The sequence below is a fragment of the Dermacentor andersoni genome, chromosome 11 (genome assembly GCF_023375885.2).
Source record: "Dermacentor andersoni chromosome 11, qqDerAnde1_hic_scaffold, whole genome shotgun sequence".
In the NCBI taxonomy this organism is placed as follows: Eukaryota; Metazoa; Arthropoda; class Arachnida; order Ixodida; family Ixodidae; genus Dermacentor; species Dermacentor andersoni.
Genome location: NC_092824.1, coordinates 85,838,367 through 85,852,647, shown reverse-complemented (window position 1 = coordinate 85,852,647; position 14,281 = coordinate 85,838,367). Strand labels below are relative to the sequence as shown.

At 46.1% G+C, this 14,281-nt stretch overlaps 1 protein-coding gene across 1 annotated transcript in view; it reads right to left on the bottom strand.

Annotated features, from left to right (window-relative positions):
* LOC126517775 (ATP-binding cassette sub-family G member 8) overlaps positions 1 to 14,281 on the bottom strand; it is a 320,167-nt gene that overhangs the window by 6,756 nt on the left and 299,130 nt on the right. The window contains exons 9-16 of the mRNA XM_050167566.3: positions 9,580 to 9,721; positions 7,899 to 8,137; positions 7,406 to 7,523; positions 6,415 to 6,567; positions 5,053 to 5,169; positions 4,270 to 4,453; positions 2,480 to 2,688; positions 1,326 to 1,402 (exon numbers count right to left, since the gene is read on the bottom strand). Of these exons, the coding sequence (XP_050023523.2) occupies positions 1,326 to 1,402; positions 2,480 to 2,688; positions 4,270 to 4,453; positions 5,053 to 5,169; positions 6,415 to 6,567; positions 7,406 to 7,523; positions 7,899 to 8,137; positions 9,580 to 9,721 (1,239 nt within the window). The remainder of the gene's footprint in view (positions 1 to 1,325; positions 1,403 to 2,479; positions 2,689 to 4,269; positions 4,454 to 5,052; positions 5,170 to 6,414; positions 6,568 to 7,405; positions 7,524 to 7,898; positions 8,138 to 9,579; positions 9,722 to 14,281) is intronic.

Genomic DNA, 14,281 nt, shown 5'->3' with positions numbered 1-14,281 from the left:
TAGCACTGTGCTAACTTGTGTGCTGTGACACAAGATATTTTTTCAAGCTATCTTTCTTGGACGTTATTCAGTGCCTTCTTCTTACTGAAAAGGAAATGCGCCCAAGTATTCAGGGCTTTATCAGCTGCATCACGGGTGAACACTGCCATTTCTTGCAGCTCCTGGGCAGTGTCCTTGCTGTAATTGTCAGTCTGCAAAGGCACTTTGAGGCCCTTCTCAATTGTTTCTATGGTATCAGCCCTGCAATTCTGCATCGATGCTGCCAATTAGCTGTTTATGTCCACAGAAACACTTGCGTTTCATGTAGCCACAGCAGATTTGAGCAGCAGACTTTAATGCTCACTGCAATAGTGACTGCTTGACCATGTTAGAGGATCATTTTAAGCAGACTCTTCTTCTTTTGTTTAGAGTATGTGGCTAACCAAAATGAAAAACGCTGAAACTTCAGGAACAGTGCCAACTAGAAAATATCAAATTAATTTGTATGGATTAGCACTTCACTCATTAATTAATATAGTTGGTAAAATAGTCATAAAAATGACACGGGTAACTGGGAGGCTGCAGTTCCGCTGCACATTGAGTTCTGGTGTTGGTGAGCAACAATGAGTCAAAGCAAAGGACAACCAAGGTATTGCGTAGAGAATTTTAGTGAAGCGTTATTAAAATGCAGAGCAATCAATGTCGCTGAATAATTCAGCAAGAAACTTGCACAGAACTGGGACAGCCACGACTGTCCAAACGCAGTATATGTGAGCTGTGGATCAACATTGATGAAGTCTGTGGCAGGAAGGCAAAGTGGACTTGTCTATTCTTTATCCAAGGCATTTTAGCGCAGTGCTGAATAAAATGAAATAGTTTGCAGGCCTTTTGTGGAGCAGGCTTGCCATGCTGAATGAAGCAGTTGACATATTTGTCGCAAACTGAGATCTTCGTGACAGGCATGAAGGTAAGATATGTGCAAAGCATTGCTTGTGGCCTTTTAACATGGCACTCTGATAGGCATCACGGTGTAATTGGGAAGCACATGCTATTAGAGGTGTGCGAATATTAGAAAATTTTAAATAACAAATTGAACATGGTCCTATCCAATTCAGTCTTTGAGTTGAATAATCGCTGTTTGTAAGTATGAATATTTTCAACTGTGTGATCAAACATAAAATTCAAGCAACAATATGGTAAAGCTTGCCCCCGCAGCCGTAGTAGGCATACATATTAAGTTACACGATGGAGAAGGCTACAGCACTCGAGGAGCCAGATTTTACTGCCTTTGACAACTTAAAATTGTCAAAGCTGATAAAAATAACAAGAAACAACTGATATGTTACCTTTGATATGATGTATGCAATGCCATTGTACAACCTTTCGTTGATATCTCGTGACACGTATGCCTTTTCTCGCCAAACTGGAATAAAAAAAGACATTGGTCTGAGCCACAGCAGCTGTAGGTGGACATGCGAGTCAAATTTTCACAGGTTCTGTCAGGATGGTGTGGAAGTATTGTAAATGGAGTTTTTCCTATAAACATATTTTTCCCATCCTGATGCTACTCTCCGAGAGCCACATACAGCACCGTAGTGTGCCAGGTGATCTGTTTTAAATGTAAATGTACTCATTGGAGATCTCCCATGATAGATATTGCGATTGTCACATCGGCAATGCTACTTTAAGGGGTGCGCACTACTTGCAAAACAAACTGTTAAGTGGTATTAGCTAACAAAATGCCATCAATGAAGTGAATTGATCCTGTTAGAGTACACGTCCTAATTGTAGAATTCAGTCAGTGCATAACAATGATATAACATCAATTTAGCAATAACTCCTGTGATTAGCACTAGCTTTAAGAAATATCTGCGCTGAACTGCATTGATTATCCGGTTTACACTTGTAAGCAGTCTATTTTCTGCAGTGCTGAAGGTGTTAACTGGAGCAGCAATGCATTTCACCGCAGATTGCTAAGCAATGGATTTTTGTTACAGTATCGGGTTTTACTATTCAGCTGCAACTTCTCACTTTAAACATGTGCACTAAAGTTTGCTAACATCACTAATTACATTCATAACTTCATCAACCTAACTTACACTAACTATACTAATTATAAATCACTACTACAAAGTTAGCAAGTGGGGTTCTGTTAAGCTAACTTGTAATTTGTATTGCAAGTATTGTCCACCTATTCCAGTAATCTAGCTGATGTGGTAAAATTTAGATATATACTGCAGGAGACCTGTAGGTCTGTTCCTATTAAAATAAATAATCCCGTATAACCAAACATGTTTCTTAAATACATATAATTCTATAGTTTCCAAGCCCAGTAGTATATCAGTATGGATATAAACGTGCTGCCATGTTCAACGTCCAAGCAAATTTTTTACTAAATTGAGGCTCAGTAGTAGTTATAACCTGAAGAAGACATGTTTCGTGATAATGCCACGCCTGCTACATAGCGTCAGGATAGGCGACTTGAGTACCGTCTTCTTACCGTCCGTGATATCACCAAGCAGAAGTGGCCAGAGACAGAGAGCGAGGAGCGCATAGTGAAAGCCGAGCCGATCCAGGACATGCTCCTGGTCGAGCCCTGCCCTTATATTCCAGAAGATGGCTCCCAGAAGAACGGAGATGAAGGCAGCAAGGAACAAACGACGAAAGAAGTGTACCACGTTGTATGGGAAAGTGTAGATCAGTGCCCGTCTGCACAAAGACAAACAAAGAAGGGAGGACACCAGAAGTTATCTTATGTAACGATTGTTTACCTTCGATTCTATTTATAACTTTGTTTCTGATCACCATCACACATTGTATTAAGTGGCCAACCACCATGGTCATTTAGTGGCCATGGCTAGTAGCTATGGCTAGTGGTTATGGCTGGTGGCTATGGCATTGAACTGCTGAGCTTGAGTGCACGGGTTTGATCCCAGCGGTAAGGATAACATTTTGATGGCGGCGAAATGCAGAAACACTCGCATAGTACTTGGATTTAGGTACACGCGAGAGAACCAGGCAAAATGAATCTGGAGTCTCCAACTATGGCGTGCCTCATAATCAGATCATGGTCTTGGCACATGAAGCACATTTTTCTCCATCAAGTGGCCAATACTGGCAATAACAAAGGCTTGGTGCCATGCCAGCCACTGATGAAGGACCAAAGGAACTAAAAATTACAATTGTTGCATGATATGGCCGCATCATGCAAATATCAGTATTATATTTGTGACTGGACTATGTCCCAATCCTAAATGGTGTCATATAGAAGATTACGCCATGCAAATTACTAGGAAAAACATATGCAAGGAAAGTACCGAACGAAAATGAAGTGTCCTTTCCTTGTATATCCCTTTTTCCTAGTAACACATATTGCGCACCATTCACTTAAACATGAAATATTAGCCAGCACATTTACAAGCTGTGTTAACCTAGTTAGTATGTTAGTGATATAACCACGTACAGGTGGTTTCAATATGAAACCGAACACCTGTTTAAACTTGAAGAACTGGTTGTTGCAGAAGTGCGATTTTCAACAGAATTTTCTGATGACTGATAAGCTGTTATTGTTGAGAAGAATGGATCAGGCAAGACTTCATCAATTTAAATGTGAAAACTAAATGCACACGAATTCCATCTGAAAGCAAGTCTGTTCAAATGGCCAGCTCTAGTATGAGCGAAAAATGAGAAGGCCCCGCTATATACGGCTGGCTTAGAAATGGCTATTCAAGTGTCCAGTGGACTGCAGGCGTGGGCATTTATGGCTCCAATATTCTCAGTAGACTGGTACATTCGATCATAATGAAATACCTGAAGAAATTTGAATATCAAATTTTCAGATTTAATAATTTGTTTTGACACATCATATTCAACTTGAATTCAAAATTTCAATCGTTTATGCACTTGCACAATATAAAGAAGTGCTTGGAAAACTAAAGGAGTATAGTTTAACCAATTTTTGTCTATGGCTTTAGAAGCACTTGCAATTCGAAAGTGGTAGTATGAGTATGTGTGAAAGTGGCTGCCTCAGCAATGTGATGGCACATGTAAGCAGACAAGTGACTTTTGCGGACTAATATAGTCAACAATCTTTGTCACTCTAGTGCTGATGTGTAGTAATTAAACATCTTTTTCACATAAGAAGGTTTTTTGACAATTCTTTATTGTCTGTGCGAAATAATGCAAAGCGTCGAGGATGGAAGATTTTACAGAAAAGTTGACAAGGGTTTTCATAAAGGTCAGAGAGAGGGAGATCATAGAAAGTTTGCAATCACGAAACTGCGCACTCACATCCACAGGGCCAGCATCTGTCCAAAGAATCCAGCCCTGTAGACATCCATGGGCGCATTACCCGGAGGACCCGGGTCAGAGAGCGCCACTTGTCGGCGCCGGAACACCTCGACCAGGTTCTCGACTCGCTGGCTGGACTCAAGCATTGCCTCTGGAGACAGGTTGTCCAACGTCACCAGGTCGACTGCAGTGTGCAAGGTACACTGTAAAATCCTTTATCTTTCATTTTACTTTAGCCTCTGTGATGTGGCTTCTTTTCTGGCTAGACTGTTATCATTTGCACTCATCAATGAGTCCCGAGTATGCAGATAAACTGCTGATGTGCTCCTAGTGCTTCATTTGTGCTTTTAATAAAATGCGCTTCAATACATGCAATCTAATGACAGAAATTTAGTAATGTTGTAGGATATATTGGGATGTGAAGACAATTTTATACGAACAAAGAGAACAGCAGTTTCTCATTCTAAAACTACTCGAAAAGTATTATATACTCAAGTCGTTTTGTTTCTGACTCTATTTGATTCATATTTGAATCGGTTTTGAATATTACTGTTCACACATGGTTAGCGAAAAGTCAATTTCACATTCTCATTAACGAGCAAATTTGTGAATAAGAAAGATGAAGGTGGGTGTTACGATTGTCCCCGAAAGAAAGGGGGCACACGCTGTGCTCATAGAAAGCTCGTGCAGAAACTGCTCTGACTTGGCACACCATTAGCTTTCAGTGGTGCAAGTTTTCAGAGGCATATAGTATTTCATTAGCGGGAAGCAACATAGGCTTACGGTAGTAGTCGGAAGGGTTCTTGAAAGCAGGACAGGGAAAGTCGATGTAGGAGAAGTACGGGAGCAGGTCACGTCGCTTGCCATGGTACACCATGCGACCCGTCGATATGATGGCCACTGGAATTTGAAAAAGAGAACGTAGTGATGTAGAACTTTTTTTGAGTAACTTGACTAGATGCAAGCTATGGAAGCACTTGGTGCCTATCTAAATACTGATGGCTGCTTTCGTCACTGAACTACAGTTCGCAATTAGTACTACATGTAGTTTTTATATTGCACACAATGTGTATACTGTATACCGTTTGCCTTGCAGACAAACCTGACATGGTAACCAAAAGTTATGATAACATTAAGGGAAGACTTCATATTTACACTAAGTGTGGTGCATAGAGAGATTGAATGCTGACTATGACTGATCAGGCCAAAAGTTCAGGTCGCAAGGCTACTTACAGACAGCCAGTAACTATGCAGCCAAGGGTATAGGTGCAAATGGTGCGCACGATCGTTTCTTTTTGTTGTATTATGCGCTTTCTTGTTGGCATTTCAAGTATGAGTAACCTTGTAAAACCATATTAGCCGGACTTTACTAATGTGGCGATGTTAAAAGTCGGGCTGGGAGGCTGCTCCTAAATGAAGTTCATCTCTCTCTCTCTCCAATCATATGAAGTCAAGCAACTTGACCCATTTCGGTCGTTTGGGCTATGTCATGTAAAACCTAGCAATGGTATCCAACACTGTCAGTGAAATGTTCACACATGCTGTGTGTCTTAACAACAGCATGGTGCTATTGCATTCTGGTCTTGCAAATGTTGTGAAGGCAGATAGCCTTGTATAAATTATTTATTCTGATTCCTTCATCTTCTAAAAGTAAAATCTGGTTTTCATTGGCAGTACCAGGAACTCCTCTTTTTTTTCTTTAGTATTATTTGAGTGTGTACCAATGAAACAGGAGGTCCTGGCATTCAATAGATCTTGGTTTATAATTAAAACTTTTTGCACATGGCTGGTTGTTCCACGAGACAAACCCCTTTTTTCTGCAACTGAACATTAGTAGGTAAAACATGTAGCTAGGTGTTAGGCAACAAGAGCTGACTAACTGGCTATCCATTCTTGGATATACGCTGCAATGAATGCCATTAATTAAGACAGAGAAGTCTGATGACATGCAATCTTTCAGTAAAACTCGTGGAACTGGATTTGATTGTTTAATCATAGCTGCAGCCTTGTCTATGCATGTGATGCAGTGGAGTGGTCGACATTCTTTGCGCATTTGCCGACACAGTTGGCAGCATACTACCGCATTCTCCCAATATCGCGTAGTGGCGATATCTACACGGCTGTATATTGCAGATGGCAATCTACCTCGTGTCATCATGGTGAAGATCTCGTAGGTGGGTGGGTGGATGGTCATGACGACGATGCGACCCCTGGCGGCCCACTGTCGGACATAGTCGATGAGAAAGAAGCTGTCGAGGATGTCCATGCCAGAGATGGGCTGGTCTAGCAATACCACATCTGCATTAAGAAACGAAAAATTGCTGCGTGAGCGATATACTAAACATCATTGCAGTTGATAAGTGTTATTAGTGGCAGATATAATCAGGAGACAACATTGCACCCAGGCTTCAAATGCAATGCGTACGGCTGTGGCAACTGATCTAAGCAGTTAGAGCATATGATGGTGCCAGCGAATGTCAATGAATGTGCAAGTAGTGCTGACAGTTTAGCCTGAGCTAGTGGGATTGACTCGCATGGAGTCCTGCTGTATGGTGTCCATTTTACAGTGGATAGGTGGGTTGCACAGGGTTTGCACCTCTTGTATATTGTTAGTGTTTGGCATGCGGACAATTGCCTCGTGTTTTGTTTCATACTGTGTCATGCTATAGAACACCATCCACGATTGCAAAGGTTTAAGATACTTCATTGCTGTTATTGGCACTATTCGATGCACAATGATCATTGCAAAGAATCAGTCATGATTGCTTTGTGCTTCTTGAAGTGCAATTCACTTCTTGCAAAGAAATCAAAGGCAGTCCCTCCATTTAAACAGCACAGAATAAGCTACCGTAAAAGAACAAACAACAAGGGCTCGTTCAAACTGGCGACTTGCAGAGGTTGCACGAGTCGAAGAGCGACTGTTTTGGGTCAGTTGCCCACTGCCTAATTGCCAGTGTGAAAGAACCCGAAGTCTCAGCAGAGGACAAGTGTCGCTTATACAGTTCTACATCTTACGTTATTTATCGGTTTCCTTCCATGTTTATAATGAAATGAAAGCAGGCTGTAATATTGCAGTTTTGTGTTTAACAGAATTTAATAATGATCTGTTACTACTGCAACCATTTGATGCACTGACCAGTGTCGAGAAGTAGTTGAGAGCCAACGTTGAGTCGCCTGGCTTCGGATTCGGTGAGGTCTCGAATTCGGGTGTGCTTCAGCTGGCCGAGGCCAAGGTCTTCGAGAAGAGCGTTGATCTGTATGGAACATGCCAATTATTCTACTATTCTACTGTCTTAGTAGCGACGCTAACAGATATACTATGAATGATGTCATCAATAAGAACAGCAGTGCATTCAAACACACATAAAGGAGCCTGAATTTTACTTCCACGTGAAAGACAAACCTAGAGGTGAAGCTCTTTTGCCACAACTTCTGTGCGGGGCCATGTTGCACCATTTGCCAGTCAATGTAGTAGCATAGTAGTAATTGGTTGTTTATTGCAATAAGCTAATAAATAAAGGAATGAAGAGCACGAAATTACTGCTGACTGTGCTGTAATGCGGCTGCAACTGCTTAGCGGAGTAAGTGAATCAATAAGCTCGGGAAGGTGCGTAGGCTGCGATTCTCACTCTGGCCTTGGTGTCTCTTCCAGGTCCACCTGGCTCCTGGAGCAGCGAGGTGAACAGCATCCACTGCCGCACGCTCATGTCGGGCCACAGGTGCCAGTTGCGAGCAACGTAGGCGACACAGTGCTCCAGTCTTGCCGGTGGCATGAACAGTCCGTTGAACATGATGTCGCCGCGCAGCCGGCTGCCCCACTTTGGGTGCCGGTTGGCCAGGATATCCAGCAGGGCGGAACCTTCTTGCTCTGCATGTCGAAGTCCAAAGATATGTCATGGATCATCAGATATGACTAATTTTTGGATGTAACGAAGTACGTAAAAAATTATTTGTTTCTTCAGCATTACGAAAGTGTACGCTTATAACGAACGTGTTGTTGTATCAGGTGGTACTTTCTTATGATGAGGTTCGACTGTATTATACGACCACATTAAATGTAGACGTGGTCATACTGTGCTTTGATGTTGTATCAGTCGTAACTCTTGCCACCAACATTGTAGCCAATTGTTATACTGCAAGGATTCTACTAAAACAATACAAAACCTGTTAGAAACCATAAATAATTCCTTTAAATATGCTAAAAATCAAGGCTTATAAAAATATTAGCCCGCATGCTATAGCATACATGCCAATAAGCGACGACGTTTAGTGAATTTTATACTTGCTTTGTCATATCCCAATACAGTAAAACCTTGTTATAACAAAGTTGGAGGGGGAACCAGGATTACTTAGTTTTATCCATTGCTTGGTCTGATCAATTATGGCATATACCGCACTGTGAATCCATCATGGATTTCAAGGGGCATTCCATTTACTTTGTTATATCCATTATTTCCGTGTATCCTGTTTCGTTATAACAACGTTTTACTTATTCCTTATACCGTTGTTTTGGGTGCAGAGTTAGGAATTTGATCACTTCACAGTACTGCTTTTCTTAAACTTGCACCTGTTCTGCAAATTTTGTAGAAAGCAATCAAGGTATTTAATTTGAAATTCTACTGACTAAGTGAAGTAGAATTTTCTCTCGCATCATACTTAGTTCCTTCAGATGGGCGCAGCTGTTGTCTTGTAAAAGCATTTATTCGTTTTACACGCACTTGAATTGGGGAAATCCTCCTTTTAAGCAATCAAGCAAGGTCCGATTACACGTACAGCCACCGTCTAATGTTTACGGGGTGGAGGTGGGGGAAGGGGGGTGGGGTAATAGCAGCACGTAAGTGCCGGAGGTCGGGGAGCCGAAAGCTCTCGCATATTGGCCCACGCCAGTGCCTCCGTCACAACTGACATCACTCGAAAAAGTGTGCGCCGGAGACGGGAGAGGGAAGCAGTGGTAGAGGACGATGTGGTTGCGCTGCGTGTTTGTCGCTGAATGCCAACTAGATGCACTGCTCTCGCACGGGAGCTTTGTGACGTTCGAAAGTTTATATAACGTGTCTAGTTTATGTAAAGTGTAGTACTATAGTTAGTTTAGATGCTGTTGTCGGCTCTGTAAGCGGCGCCAGAAATCGGGGTCCGTAAACTTTGTGGGCACGCTGTCTGTAGCACACACTATAACTACGTGAATTCGTGAAAACTGAGTTAAACATGTAACAAGCATTCTTTTTCTGCACAGAGGAGTTGCTAGCCCTCCCAAATGTGTGTGTGTGTTCTGGTTAATACTTTTTAACAGTTCCAGAGCAGCATGCTCACCGGACGTGGCGATGATGGCAAGGATCTCCCCACCACGGACTTCAAATGACAGCCCCTCGAGCAGGAGCAACTTGGTGCGTGGTCCACCGCACAGCCGCTGACCCAGACTGGAGCGGTCCAGCTCGAACGTCAGGTCTCGAACCTGTGTCAAAGCGGGTCACGTTGGTCACGACGACGTCGCCATTGGCACCATCGCTCACTATTCTGGCAAATGTGTGGTTACACACACAAAAAAAGAAGACTAGGAACAGCTCCTGCCATAAGGCAGGGTAGCCTAAAAGAACTACCCCTCGGACTTAATAAAACAAAAAAAATTCTGCTGATAGCATACGCCGATGTGACCATCTCTGCTAAATTTACAATAATGTGTGAAGTGTGGAGCTCAAAGTCACCTTTTTTTCAAACACCCTATTTTCAAACAAAGCCTTCTCCACATCCGTTTAAAAGCTGCTGCTGACATGCCGACAGCTTGCATACATGCTTGCATATGGCGTCATATGCAAGATTTCCATAGATAGCTGCTATTGGCTGATGGGCAGCATATGATAGGTGAGCATACGTGTGGTCTAACGTTCAGTTTTGCGTGGTTAGAGGCTAGTTGATTGTTCAAAACTAATAGAAATTAGCAAGACCCGACGGCTATGACATTCATAAGTATAGCCAAAGTTTAATTCCTACGCGCGCGGCCGTGGCCGAGTGTTAGACGATGCATGGCGACAGTACGACAGTCGTACTTCTGGAGGTACGTAATTCTCACCAAAATTCCAAACGAAGATTTTTGCTGATTTTAGCGATAAACTGCATCAATAAATACAGTAACAGCAGGCAGTAACAGTAGGTGCATGGGAATCTGCTATATTACAAAATAAGGCTTGCAGAAAAGGGTGAGGAGAAGGCTTCTGTTGAAAACGGAGGGTTAGAGAGAAAGGTGACTTCGCGCTCCACTTGAGATCGACGCGCCCTGCATTTACAAAATTTGGCTGAAATGTTCACAGCAGAGTGTGCTATCTGTGTGCTGTGTTATTTCACGTAGCCACAGGGGTGCTTCAAGACCCTTTTAACCCTGTAATGTCTAAAGCACTTTCTATATACTGCGCCGTTTCAGTCTTCGAAATTCAAATTTGTGCACGTGAAACATGAGCAGCGATATTAATATGCTTCAGCCAAGTGCCAGTTCTGGATAGCTCAGAAATGTATAGTACGCAGCTATCTCCCCCTTCTCAATGTCCCCCTTCTACTCTCTATTTTTATTCCCTTAACCCTTCTTCCCGTGCAGGGTAGCCAGCCAGAACTACCTCTTGTTAACCTCCCTGCCTTTCTACTTATCGTTTTCTCTTTCTCTCTTAGAAAACCAATGACTGACCACTATGGTAATTAGCTTGTACCAAGAACATTAAAATGTACGAGTGAAGTAATTCTGTAATTCTGTGAAGTAATTCTGTAAATTCTTCTTGATGTAGAAACGTGTTGGGGCATTACAGGGTTAAATACTCCCCAGTACTGTTGTTTTTAGTGTTGCATGCTTTGAACAGCAAACTCCACAAAGTGAGTATTTGAAAACTTCAGCAACCAGCGGCCTCGCAAACGGACAACGAGGCCTTAAGTGGGATGTCACTTCTGCAATTTTCGCAATACATCTTGAAGACTTACTACAGGTGGAGTCCCTTAAATATGTCTGGATGACTTAGCGACACCATGCTCGCCGGCAGATCGAGCTGCGAGAACGTAGGCCGCGGTAACGGCTTAGCTGATCAACCTACTGGTCGACGAATACACGGCGATTGCTGCGCTCCAGTAGCCGAGTGGGTGAAGTGTTCAGGTCGTGCCCGTAACGACTGTGGTTCTAATCGCGGCGCCTGCGTTGCCGAAAAATGCGGTGCGGGTACCGTGATTGTAACTGGTCGCGAGAGGCCGAGCTGGATGCTGCACGCAGGTCTAGATGGTACTACCGGCGTCTGCATCGCCAATCGGCGGTGCTGATGTCGTCCCGGGTGACCGATATCCGGCTGTACGCTCGGCCGCCGGAATGTGGAAAAGGGGAAGCTCTGTATCTGATACCCCCTGGGTATCTTAAGAGGATGGATGTCTGTTGCTTCTCGCGGTCTGACCTGAAGTGCTCAGCGGTGGACGCATCAGCGGACCGCTAGCCCCACCACAGAGGCCACAAATAAAGGTTATGCAGTGAACGTGGCCATCGGAAATAGCAGGGAGGCCGTTCAAACGTACGTATACCACGCAGTCATACGCCCCCATCCCCAATTGCATGTCGGAAGTGCGCCGACGTCACCGCTGATCGACCCCCCCCCCCTCCCCGGACGTCATTGCAAGTGACTCCCGAAGTGCATGTAAAGATGAACTGGACTTAATCGCTGGCGACGTTAACTGCTCGTAGAGATAGCGACCGGAACACGTCGCTGATGATCGGACGCGATCCCTCAACAGCGCGAGAATAGTGACGAATTCGTCACTGATAACGGAAGCCCCCCCGAACTGCATGTCAAAAGCGACCGGAACTCGTCACTGGTTACGCTATTCCCCAACTGCATGTGAAAACCGAAAGCACCACGTCGCTCACAACTCCCCTCCCCCAACTGCATGTCAAAAGCGACCTCACGTCGTCGCTGATCACACGCCTTCTGAACTGCACACCGAAACCGCCGAGAATTGCATCCAGGCAGTTTTGACATGCAGTAAGGGGGGGGGGGGGGGGGGTGGTGTCATCAGCGACGTGTTCCGGTCGGTTTTGACATGCAGTAGGGGGGGGGGGGGGGGGTGGGTGTCATCAGCGACGTGTTCCGGTCGGTTTTGACATGCAGTAGGGGGGGGGGGGGGGGGGTGTCATCAGCGACGTGTTCCGGTCGGTTTTGACATGCAGTAGGGGGGGGGGGGGGGGGGGGGGGTGTCATCAGCGACGTGTTCCGGTCGGTTTTGACATGCAGTAGGGGGGGGGGGTGTCATCAGCGACGTGTTCCGGTCGGTTTTGACATGCAGTAGGGGGGGGTGTCATCAGCGACGTGTTCCGGTCGGTTTTGACATGCAGTAGGGGGGGGTGTCATCAGCGACGTGTTCCGGTCGGTTTTGACATGCAGTAGGGGGGGGGGTCATCAGCGACGTGTTCCGGTCGGTTTTGACATGCAGTAGGGGGGGGGGGGGGGGGTCATCAGCGACGTGTTCCGGTCGGTTTTGACATGCAGTAGGGGGGGGGGGGGTCATCAGCGACGTGTTCCGGTCGGTTTTGACGTGCAGTAGGGGGGGGGGGGGGGGTCATCAGCGACGTGTTCCGGTCGGTTTTGACATGCAGTGGGGGGGGGGGGGTCATCAGCGACGTGTTCCGGTCGGTTTTGACATGCAGTGGGGGGGGGGGGGGGGTCATCAGCGACGTGTTCCGGTCGGTTTTGACATGCAGTGGGGGGGGGGGGGTCATCAGCGACGTGTTCCGGTCGGTTTTGACATGCAGTAGGGGGGGGGGTCATCAGCGACGTGTTCCGGTCGGTTTTGACATGCAGTAGGGGGGGGGGGTCATCAGCGACGTGTTCCGGTCGGTTTTGACATGCAGTAGGGGGGGGGGGTCATCAGCGACGTGTTGCGGTCGGTTTTGACATGCAGTAGGGGGGGGGGGTCATCAGCGACGTGTTGCGGTCGGTTTTGACGTGCAGTAGGGGGGGGGGGTCATCAGCGACGTGTTGCGGTCGGTTTTGACGTGCAGTAGGGGGGGGGGGTCATCAGCGACGTGTTGCGGTCGGTTTTGACGTGCAGTAGGGGGGGGGGGTCATCAGCGACGTGTTGCGGTCGGTTTTGACATGCAGTAGGGGGGGGGGGGGGTCATCAGCGACGTGTTCCGGTCGGTTTTGACATGCAGTAGGGGGGAGGGGGGGGGTCATCAGCGACGTGTTGCGGTCGGTTTTGACATGCAGTAGGGTGGGGGGGCTCATCAGCGACGTGTTGCGGTCGGTTTTGACGTGCAGTAGGGGGGGGGGTCATCAGCGACGTGTTGCGGTCGGTTTTGACGTGCAGTAGGGGGGGGGGGGGTCATCAGCGACGTGTTGCGGTCGGTTTTGACGTGCAGTGGGGGGGAGGGTCATCAGCGACGTGTTGCGGTCGGTTTTGACGTGCAGTAGGGGGGGGGGGGGGGGGGGTATGAGAGCATGGTATACGTACGTTTGAACGGCCTCCCTGCTATTTCCGATGGCCACGTTCAGTGCCTAACAGGTTTTATTTGTAGCTTATGTGGTGGTGCTAGCGGTGTGCTGATGCGTCCACCGCGAAAAGCAAGAGGCATTCATCCTCTTGGGATACCCAGGGGTAAGCAAAACAAAACGCGCATGAAGGCACAGAGCTTTCCCTTATCCACATTCCGGCGGCCTAACGTACAGCCGGACACCATAGTCACCGGGAGCGACATCCGCACCACGGATTGGCGATGTAGACGCCGGTAATACCACGCAGACCTGCGCGCAGCATCCAGCTCGGCCTTCCGGCGACCAGTTCCATCCACGGTACCCGCATTGCATTTTTCGGCAACGCAGGCGCCGCGATTCGAACCACAGTCGAGCTGAACACACGAGCTGAACACTTCACCCACTCGGCTACTGGTGCGCAGCAATCGCCGTGTATTCGTCAGTCAGTAGCTTGATTAGCTAGGCCGTTACCGCGGCCTATATTCTCGCAGTACGATCTACTGACGAGCATGACGTTGCTGAAG